The 11,026-nt window shown below is 39.2% G+C and overlaps 1 protein-coding gene across 5 annotated transcripts; it reads left to right on the top strand.

Moving 5' to 3' along the window:
• The first annotated feature begins 6,355 nt into the window (after positions 1–6,355).
• On the top strand, positions 6,356–10,725 carry LOC140885351 (probable protein phosphatase 2C 38). 5 transcript variants are annotated; one of them, XM_073292315.1, is made up of 7 exons: positions 6,356–6,648; positions 6,744–6,823; positions 7,044–7,564; positions 8,368–8,750; positions 9,270–9,506; positions 9,957–10,168; positions 10,298–10,426. In XM_073292315.1, the coding sequence occupies exons 3-7, from the start codon at positions 7,240–7,242 to the stop codon at positions 10,362–10,364; spliced, it is 1,224 nt and encodes a 407-aa protein (XP_073148416.1). In that variant the 5' UTR covers positions 6,356–6,648; positions 6,744–6,823; positions 7,044–7,239; the 3' UTR covers positions 10,365–10,426. The 5 variants fall into 5 exon arrangements, with proteins under 5 accessions (XP_073148416.1, XP_073148418.1, XP_073148415.1 ...); XM_073292317.1 differs by lacking the exons at positions 6,744–6,823; positions 10,298–10,426 and adding an exon at positions 10,665–10,725 and having other exon boundaries at positions 6,356–6,743; XM_073292314.1 differs by lacking the exon at positions 6,744–6,823 and having other exon boundaries at positions 6,356–6,743.
• The last annotated feature ends 301 nt before the right edge of the window (positions 10,726–11,026 follow it).

The following is an 11,026-nucleotide window of genomic DNA, read 5'->3' as shown; positions in this document are numbered from 1 at the left end:
CTTCTGGGTGAAGAAGTACTTGAGGCTCTTGTGGTCTGTGAAAATCTTGCACTTCTCGCCATACAGATAGTGCCTCCAGATTTTCAACGCAAATACCACTGCTGCAAGCTCCAAATCATGCGTCGGATAGTTCTGCTCATGAATCTTCAACTGTCGCGACGCATATGCGATAACTCTGCCACTCTGCATAAGTACTGCGCCCAAACCAAGCTTGGACGCGTCGGTGTACACCACTAACTCCTCATGTGGCACTGTCATAGCTAACACCGGTGCTGAAGTAAGTGCATCCTTCAGCTGATCAAAGCTCCTCTGACAATCTGGACTCCAACTATACTTCGCGTTCTTCTTGGTCAAGGAAGTCAAGGGTACTGCAATAGAGGAAAAACCCTTAATGAACTTCCTATAGTATCCTGCTAAACCCAAGAAGCTACGAATCTCCGAAGCATTCTTTGGAATCCCCCAATCCCTCACTGCCTGCACCTTGGACTGATCCACTGCAATCCCATCCCTAGAAATAATGTGGCCTAGAAACGCCACCTGCTCCAACCAAAACTCACACTTACTGAACTTTGCAAACAGTCGATGCTCCCTCAAAGTCTGCAAGGCTGTATGCAAATGCTGTGTATGCTCCTCAATGCTTCTCGAGTAGATCAATATGTCATCAATGAATACAATGACAAACTGATCTAGATACGGCTGGAAGACACGATGCATGAGATCCATAAAAACTGCTGGAGCATTGGTCAACCCAAAGGGCATCACCAAGAACTCATAGTGCCCATATCGTGTCCTAAAGGCAGTCTTAGACACGTCTGAATCTCTGACTCTCAGCTGATGGTAACCAGATCGCAGATCGATCTTGGAGAATACCGAAGCTCCCTGCAACTGATCGAATAAATCCTCTATCCTCGGTAGCGGATACTTATTCTTCACTGTGACTCTATTGAGCTCTCGGTAGTCAATGCACAATCTCATGCTGCCGTCCTTCTTCTTCACAAACAACACTGGAGCTCCCCATGGAGAAAAGCTAGGACGAACAAAGCCCTTCTCCAACAGCTCCTGAATCTGCTCCTTCAACTCTCTCATCTCTGTAGGAGCAAGTCGATACGGTGCCTTAGAGATAGGCACAGTATCCGGCAACAACTCAATACTGAACTCCACCTCTCTCACTGGTGGAACTCCTGCAACATCGTCAGGAAAAACATCTGGATAGTCACGTACCACCTCTATGTCTGATAAAGATCTGCTAGAAACGTCTGAGGTAGTGACCACACTAGCAAGAAAACCCTGACATCCATTGCGCAACAGTTTCCTCGCACGAACAAGTGATATCATCTGAGGAATACTGCTAGACTGAGATGCAAAGAAAGTAAACATCTCACCTCCTGCTGGCTTCACTGACACTGTCCTACGTCGGAAATCAATCGAAGCTCCATTAACTGATAGCCAGTCCATACCCAAAATCAAGTCAAACCCAGTCAATGGAAGAGAACCACTAGATCTGCTCGAATGGAGTGTCCCTGCAACTCCAATGCCAGATTCCTGATGAAACTAGTGGTAGTGATAATCTGTCCGGATGGCATGGTAACATCGTAACCACTGTCTACAACCTCCGGTGAAATGCCTATCCGTCTGATAAAATCTCGGGAGATAAACGAATGCGTGGCTCCTGAATCTAGCAACGCAAACGTGGAGTTGCCTCCAACTAGAATTCTCCCTGCACGCAGAAGATTCCCAACAATTCATACCACTATGCTCCCAAGGTTAAAACACTAAAATCCTTAATTCTAATCACAAAGAAACAAAATTCTTATTCTAGCATGCTGATAATTAAACTCATGTAACAGGCATTCAGTTATAATCGCAATTAAACAAAAGCAAAGAATTGAAAAAGTTCTAGGGGTTAGGTATACCGGTGATCAAGGAGGTATCTGGGTCTGCCTCCTCAGCCTGCATCACATAAACTCGCCCACTGACATTCTGCCTCTTCGGGCAGTTGGCAATCTGATGCCCTGGCTCCTTGCAACGATAGCAGACTCCTGCTCCCAATAGACACTGCCCGGAATGCATCTTCTGGCACTTCGGACACACTGGATATCTCCCTGGAGTAGGGGCCCCGCCCCTAGTCTGCTGCTGTGGCTTCCCCTGAGGCCTCTGCTGATTCGGGCCCTTAGATGACCCTGTAGACTGTTTCTTAGCAGGTGGCTGCGAAGATGGTCGCTGATACCCTGTCTGCACAAACTGCCTCTTACCCTGCTGCTCTCTCTGTATCTCCCTCCGTCCCTCCTCGGAACGCAAGGCCCTGCTGACTGCAGACTCATATGTAAAGACGTCTGCCATACGTACGTCATGCCTGATCTCAGCCCTCAAGCCCTCAACAAACTGTCGCAGCTTCTCCTGCGGACTATCTGCAATCATGGGCACAAAATGACAGCCCCTCTCATACTGGCTCACGTACTCCACCACAGATCTGTCCCCCTGACGGAGACTCATGAACTCTCGGATCATGCGACTGCGCACATCCTCAGTGAAATATTTGGCGTAGAAGATACGCCTGAACTCAGCCCACGTCAGTGTAGGTAGATGGACTCCTCTGACTGCACCCTCCCACCAAAGGGCTGCATCGCCTCGCATCATATACGTAGCACAGCTCACCCTGTCGGCGTCTGTGATCCCCATATAGTCGAAAATGGACTCAAGAGAGCGAATCCATCCCTCAGCCACCAACGGATCGGTGGTCCCCACAAACTCCTTAGGCCCCTTCTTCTGGAACCTCTCTGCGACGTCCTCCTCGTGGGACAGTCTGGGACGTGCCGCCTGCTGCTCCAACAGAGCAGTAATCCCTGTCATCATCGTCGCACTGGCCTGCTCCAGTGCTGTCATGGGGTGCTGCGGAGGTGGCGGTGGAGGTGGAGGTGGATGTGGAGGTCTCCCACGTCAGTTCACTTGTCTGGGAGGCATTCTGCACCACCACATATTTATTTACGTAAATCGCCATGCATAACTAAGTGTTTAAAATTAAGGCTAACTTAAATTCTAGAAATTTAAATCATACTATAAAGATTTAAAACTTACAGACCGGTAGCGTGGATTTCTGAGCTAGCATAGCAGTAGTGACCCCTCCAAGAACCGTGCTTTGATACCAACTGAAACGACCCTAACTCTCTAATAAATAAATATGCGGAAAAAATTTTTTTTTTTTTTTTTATACTACTAAATAAATATATGTACATATATGCCCATACATATATGCACAGAATAAAATAATTAAAATAAATACACGACTAAATAAATAAATAATTAAATACTTAAGAAAAATGCATTCTTTTAAATAACTATCTGAGTCAAAACAATAATTAAAAATATACTGCATAAATAAAATAATTAAAATATGTGCATGCACTAAAAATATTTAATAAAATATTCCAATAAACCTCAACCACTAAAAATATTAAAATGTATCATGACAACATGCATGGTGACTCAGAAGCTGTCACGGTCACGGGGCTACTGCAGCGCTGCTCATACGTCCTCACCACCGGTAGGAGTAACCTGCTCCTCTACGTACTCACCTGTACCATATCAGTGTAGTGAGCCTAGAGGCCCAACATGCATACTAACAAGGGTTTAAAATAATTTAAATCAATTTAATACTAATACATACATATACATGAATGAGCATGCTTAAAATTTCATAACATAACTTACATAAATAACATAATACATAACATACATAATATCATACATACTGAGTTGTTGAGCACTTATTTTCTTAACATCGAATGGTCCTATCCGTAAGTGTGACCCATAGTGCGACTGATCAGTCTAAAAAACCATCGTACGAGGCTGGTGGCGAACCACCCATACATAAATGGCAGAAAACTGCCCATACATAAATGGCAGAAACTGCCCATACATACATGGCCACACTACTTCAATTTCCACCTAAAATATTTTATTTGCTCAACCATAGAAATTCAATCATAGCATAAAAATTGATTTCATGAATGCATGTACTTAAATAAATTGTGTGTCCTTCATATATATTTAATTTAATTTTCTTACTAATATATAAATATTAAAATAACTTAAATGCATAAAAATAATTAAATATATAATCAGGACACATGCAATTTTCTCATGGATGGTCCTGGACTGCTGGCCCTACACTCAAGCCCATTAACTTAACTTAAGACTTGGCCCATTAAGACTAAATTAGGCCCAATAACACTGACCCTGGCCCAATGGGCCCAAAAACCCATTAACAGGCCCAATAACTTTCATGGGCTCCCAAGCCCATAAAAATTTCTGGCCAACTTAAAAATTTAAATAAAAATTATTAAAAGCCCAAAAATAAATAAAATAACCCAAAATAATTTAATGTAACCCAAATAAATTAAATGGTACTAATTAAATTTTTGGGAATTTAATTAGTCCATTTAACTCCTAATTAACTTAAAAACTTAAAAATAAAAATACCCGAGCCCAATTAAAATAACCCGGACCCGGACCCACTTAACTTAACCCATATTATTTTAGACCCGACCCGGACCCAAGACCCGACCCGGAACACCCTCAAACCCTAGAACCCGAAACCCTAGCCTACCTACCCCTCTCGGCCGCCGAGGCTTGGGCAGCAGGCCTTCAACGCCTGCTGCCGCCCTGCTCCGGCCACGACCGGCCGGAGCTCCGCCGGCAGGACCTCCCCAGGGTCCTGCCGGTTCGAACTCCACCAAGCCCCCGACCCCATGCACGTCCAACCACTGAACCGAAGCCCTGCAACCCAAAACCCTAAACTGCTTCTCGGCTGCGCCCCTGCACCTTTCTAGCTCAAAACCATTCGGCCGAGCCCTTACCAGCCCAAAGCCCTGCCATGGCTCGATCCTTAGGCACCCTAGGACCTTACCTGACCGAACCCTCAGCCCCGAACCAAGCATGGAGAGGAAAAACGTGAGTATGCATAGAGAATCGAAGAACAATGCACAAACAACAACATTACATCGATTTTTCTAAAAAAAAAATTACTTAAAAGATTTAGAAGTCTACCTTAACTTACATGATATATATACTGATATAGCGTAAAAAAAATGAGAAAAAGATCATGCCTTTCACCGTAGATATGGATTTAACACGTGCGTAGGACGTTTCCGGGACGACGGGCGAACACACCTTCGAAGCTTTTAAAAATTTGAGCTATGGAACCTCCTAGGCTTGAGGAAAACGATGAAGATGGAGAATGGAGGGGAGGGAGTGGCGGCTAGGTTGAGTGATCGGTTTGGTGAGGGATGGGTTTGGGTAGATTAGGTTTTGTTTTAATTAAAATAGGTTTTAGGATAATTAAAAGGTTTAAATATAAAAAATATAAATTTTAAAACTCTAACTTTAAAGTTAAAATCTGATAATTTAAATTAAACATATGAAAATCCCGAAATTATAAATTAAGGGAATTTTAAAAATACTAAAAAGTCAATATTTTGGCTAATTTTGGATAAAAATGGACTCCTAAAATTAAATAAAAATTAAATACTTAAAATTTTGAGATAATAAAACTCAAAATACTATTTTAGGGCTCTAAAAAGGCTCATAAAATAATTTGGATGGAAAGTTGTCATCTCGTCCGTCCACGGTCCCGTCTACGCGATCCAATAATTAAAATACTAAAAATCATAAAAATCACTAATTATGGGTTAATTGGCTTAAAAATAAATTAAATCATGCATAAATAATTCACATAATATTTTAACCCATAAATCATAAATTTAAATAATTAAATATCCTAATTATGCAGGCGGATTTATGTAATTAAAAATACCGGGTGTTACAGTTTAACTCGAATACGAAATAATTCATGAGATACGTCAATCAACAATTTTCGAGCTCAAAATACATATACTATAAAATGTAAATATTTATATTTTTTTTGTGACGTGAAAATCTGCAGCATGTAAATATTTATATTTTTTTGTGACGTGGAAATCTGCAGCATGTAAATATTTATTTTTTTTTGTGACGTGGAAATCTGCAGCAGCTATCTTTCAGGACGGCTAATCCAAGAAGGTGTTGACAGGGAAAATCGAAGTCCTGATCTGATCAAGAGTTCAACTACTTTACCAACTTGAACACAAAATTCTGATCTGATCACACTAAATTAAATTTACTTTTATAATCTAACTTTTAAAATAAAAATCAAAATAATAAATTTACACGCGTATCGTATGTGTCACAATCCGATAGAATAAAATAATAATGAAATAGGTCCGCATGATAATTTGTGTAAACCGTGTGAAGTGATAAGCAGTTGGGAAGACCCGGTAAGGTGATACGTGGATTTACAGAGGAAAGGTGAAAGGAAGTGTTGTGTGTTCAAAGCTTTGAAAGCGATAATTTTTGGAATTGTTATTGTTTTACAAGTAAATCCCATTTTATAATTAGTAAAAATAATTATGTAGGAGGGGAAGAGATGAGAAAAATTTGCCTGAAATGGTGGTTTGTTGTTGGTCAACATCAGAACCCCTAACCCCCCTCCAAATGAATTTCTATAAATGAATCGAATTTGTGAAACAAATCTCTGAGATGTAAAAAACCCAACAAGAAAATCGGCTGTGAAAAGCCCATTGAAAGTTGGTTGTATAAGACTGTTGAATTCTTGTGCGTACTGTCTCTTTTCTTTTTTGCACATCAAAGGGTTATATTCATTCTTCTCTCTCTCTCTCGATCTAACCCTTTGAACGTGTTTTTCCCAGGTAAAAAGTTTGTGGTTTGGCTCTCTTTTGCGGGGAGTTTTTCAATTTCTTATTCATCATCGTGATGGGATGGGTTCTTGGTGCTGAATTTTGATTATCTTTTCGGTTTCTTGTTAAACTTGAATTGAATGTGACGATAATTTGTGGGTTTTTTTGTATGGATTTTTTTTGGTTTTATGTTCAATGCATTTTTCGATGACATTGATTATATTTTGTCTGTGTACGGTGTATCTGTAATAATGTTGTTTTTTTTGGTTTGGAGGAATCCATTGATTTTCTTGCTTTTCGTGCGTTATACAGATTGACGGGTGTATTCATTGTTTGGTTCCTCCATAAATTTGGAATTTGTGATGCGGGTCTGCAAATTGGAGGTGAAAGGGAATCAAAAGTGCAGTTGGAATTTAGAAAAATAGAAACAAGGGTGAGTTTGGGGTATTGCAATTCATTTGAGTGAATTGGAAACAGTTGTAGCGAAACATAACATGTAAAAAAGGCAATGGTGACCACTGCATGGAGAAAATTTGTATGTTGGAGGCCTGCGGCTGAGAATGCGGGCGAAAATAGCAGCAGAGGAGGTGACGTTGGCAGTCGTGTGGATGGTTTATGGTGGTATAAGGATTCTGGACAACATGTTAATGGGGAATTCTCTATGGCAGTTATTCAAGCCAATAACATATTGGAAGATTACAGCCAGCTGGAATCAGGGCCAATGAGCTTATCTGACTCAGCTCCTCATGGGACTTTTGTCGGGATTTATGATGGGCATGCCGGACCCGAAGCTTCACGGTTTATAAGCGACCGCCTTTTTGAGAATATGAAGAGTATGCACCTTCCTCTTACTGCATATTTGACTCTTTGTGTTGTTTCCGCTTACGTTTTACATATTTTCATTTACATTTGACATATTATGAGATGGTTAATGTGAATTTTGGATAGTCTGTTGCTGTTGAGATGTGTGTCGGACAAACTGGGTGATATTTGTTAACAGTGGAATGTATGCTTTTTCTTCCTCCAGAGTCATTTGGCTTTTTGTTAGTTTTCTACACTTAATGTCAGCTTTAATAATTATCATACAGTGTTTCACACTGTATATTATTCTCGGAGTTTTCATGGAAAAAAACAGAACACATAAAAGAAGTGAGAATCTTTAGATTAACTTTGAAAGAAAGGAAAAGTATGTGATAAATGGTACTTTAAATTATTTTGAGAAGATTCTTCTTGATACCAGAATAGATTATGATGCCTTCTTCCCGAGAACAATAGGTGGTTAGAATATTGTTTCGAACTACTTGGAACCGATTACCCGATAATAATATCTTCTGTTCTGGTAATTAAAACTAGTTGTTTTACTTTTCTATGCAGCTTTAGATAAACGAATCTGGTCTATAGAAATTACAGTGTGTTCTTGTTTCAAAACAAATTCTTTCTCTCAAGCTTTGCAATTGTCAGCACACTCATATATGGTCCCCAGAATCTTATCTCGATTATTTCACGAGCCATCTGTTTCGAATATTAGGTTTTGATATAAAATGCAACTGTCTTGTTCTGTGGTCGAATAGACTATAGAGTTTTCTTTTGGACATTTTTTTAAGTTTGCTGATGCATATGTTTACTCACTTGACAGCTCTTCATGATGCAGAATTCACGACAGATAATCAAGAAATGTCGGCTGATGTGATAAAAAATGCATATTTGGCAACAGAAGAAGAATTTCTTTCTTTGGTTAAAAAACAATGGGAAATTAAACCGCAAATTGCTTCTGTGGGATCATGTTGTTTGGTGGGCATTATATGCAGCGGACACTTGTACATTGCCAATTCTGGGGATTCTAGGGTGGTGTTGGGAAGACTAGAAAAGTTCGAGAATGAGGTTAAAGCCATGCAGTTATCAACTGAGCACAATGCAAGTTTTGAATCTGTTAGAGAAGAATTACGTGCATTACATCCCAATGATCCTCAGATTGTTGTTTTAAAGCACAAGGTTTGGCGTGTGAAGGGCCTTATCCAGGTAACTCTTTTTTTGTTGCACAATTTCATTTTCTCTTTTTGCATCTTCAATTATCAAGAAAGATAATAGATGGGACAGTTGGTCGCTCTGCCTCGTATTTTTCTTGCTTTACGTTACATTTTGAAAAGGATGGAATTGTTTTTAATATTGATATTTATGTATACGCATTAATCAAAATTCTGTGTCATTTTCTTGATATTTCATGGTTGACAAATCCTGACCATTGTTTTGATTGTGTTAAAGTTTAAGGGTAAGCCCTATAATTCTTTCTGGGATCGATGAGTGAAGATGGAGCAGGACATGTGAATATTGTATGATACATCTAATCTCGATCATCACGTTTCCCCCCTTTTCTCCTGTAGTGCAAAATGCTTTGCCGGGAAAGTGATTTTGTTGAACATTTTATTTATTATGATGTGAAACAAGTGTAACCCAAAACTCTTGATTTTTTGTTGATAATTAAATAAATTTATACCTATACTCTCTTTCATTGCTAACACATATGAAATTTGCTTCCAGGTTTCGAGATCAATAGGTGATGCTTACTTGAAGAAACAGGAGTTCAATAGAGTGCCATTGTTATCAAAGTTCAGACTGTCAGAACCGTTTGAGAAACCAATCCTTTTGGCTGAGCCATCAATACTTGTCCAAAAACTTTATCCTGAGGACCAGTTTCTTATTTTTGCTTCAGATGGTTTATGGGAGCACCTTAGTAATCAAGAGGCAGTCGACCTTGTCAACAGTTCTCCACGCAATGTAGGACATCTATGTTACTTAAGCATTCTTATTTCATGGTTTTTAACGTGGGTAGTCGCCCTTTATCTGAGAATAAACATTTATTTTCATTTGCGGATAGATATCAATTTTCTTAGATTGTTTATCTTAATTATGACCTTTTATCTTTCTGCCCTCTTCCAGTATCAAAATCTTAGTATTAATCCCTGTCTTCTGCTACCTCAGCCCCACCTCACTCTTATTGTCTCTAACTTATAGTTTTCCTATTCTTATCAAAGAAAATATAGTTTTCCTATTTTATGAGACTCAGAAAAGTACCACTTCTTGATCTTCGCATAACTAAAATAGATTTATGCTAACTGCATGCACTAGCCTACCTTTTCAAGTGGAGGTGAAACTTTGTGAAAGCTGTTATTTTCCTTGAATATTCATTTTTTTTAACAAAGAGGACCTTTCTATGTTGTATTGCAGGGTATTGCTCGAAAACTTGTCAAAGCTGCGCTGCAAGAAGCAGCAAAGAAAAGAGAAATGAGATATTCGGACCTGAAAAAGATTGATCGAGGAGTGAGAAGACATTTCCATGATGACATCACTGTCATAGTTCTCTTCTTAGACTCTCATTTGATCAGTCGTGGTTCCTCCCGCGGCCCGATTCTCTCAGTAAAAGGCGGTGGAAGTACTCGGTAAAGCTACTCTATTAATTTGCAGACTGATTTTCTTGAGAAACTAGAGGATTTTTATATGTAGAGTGAGTTTTTTTTTTTTTTTCCTGGGATGTCACCATATTTTGATAATGTTAATGATTATGCCAGGAAGACGCGACGAGGTTTGTGTTCTCTTGAAGTTTTAGCCGACTGGCATATGAAACAAAAAAGATAAATGGTGTGATAAAATGAGGATACTGAATTTTTTTGGAAGATAATTTAGGCTGCCTTAGTTGAGTTTGCTTGTGTGTATTTGAGTGAAATATTTGATTATTCACACCGTATCTTTCAAGAGTAGAGACTGCACAATTGCGTGACTGATTCCTTTGCGTTTCAAAAAATGGTGTTCTGTGTATAACTTATGTGGACGAGCATTGCATATGTTAAGTAAAATATAAAATAATTTGGAAACACGTTTTGTTTTATAATGTAATTTTCAAAAGAGATTTCTGATTTGATGATTTTGAAATTTTAGGAAGAGAGGGATCTCACCTAAGATGCTGGAAAAAAGGCATTTTTAAAAAATTCTTCTTTGTGTATGTTCACCATACTCCGGTTCATAAATACGTTTGAGGAGCTAAAACGTTTGATAATAGAATGTATAAAATTTATTCCCAAAGTTTGAGTACAAACTGAAACAACAAAGAAGAATTGAGTTCAGATCAACGGCAAATGGTGATTTTTATGTTTCATTTTATTTACTCTCCGTGTGAAACCCCTTTTGTTCATCGCAACGATGCATTGTCAGTGATAGAGATCCGTTGGCCTAGTCGTAAGAGTGAGATTCTAAGACGGTAAGACCAAAGAGATCCTAAAATTGCAACTGTTTCTATCCAC

This window comes from Henckelia pumila, chromosome 2, assembly GCF_033568475.1.
Source record: "Henckelia pumila isolate YLH828 chromosome 2, ASM3356847v2, whole genome shotgun sequence".
Classification (NCBI taxonomy): Eukaryota; Viridiplantae; Streptophyta; class Magnoliopsida; order Lamiales; family Gesneriaceae; genus Henckelia; species Henckelia pumila.
This window is presented reverse-complemented; position numbering and strand designations above follow the sequence as displayed.

What these genes read in the sequence shown, in the direction of transcription:
- LOC140885351 (XM_073292315.1), top strand. Translation starts at nt 7,240, where the DNA reads ATGGTGACCACTGCATGGAGAAAATTTGTATGTTGGAGGCCTGCGGCT. An exon ending in TCAACAGTTCTCCACGCAAT is followed by an intron (nt 9,507 to 9,956) that starts GTAGGACATCTA and finishes GTTGTATTGCAG; the next exon opens with GGTATTGCTCGAAAACTTGT. An exon ending in AAAGGCGGTGGAAGTACTCG is followed by an intron (nt 10,169 to 10,297) that starts GTAAAGCTACTC and finishes TGATTATGCCAG; the next exon opens with GAAGACGCGACGAGGTTTGT.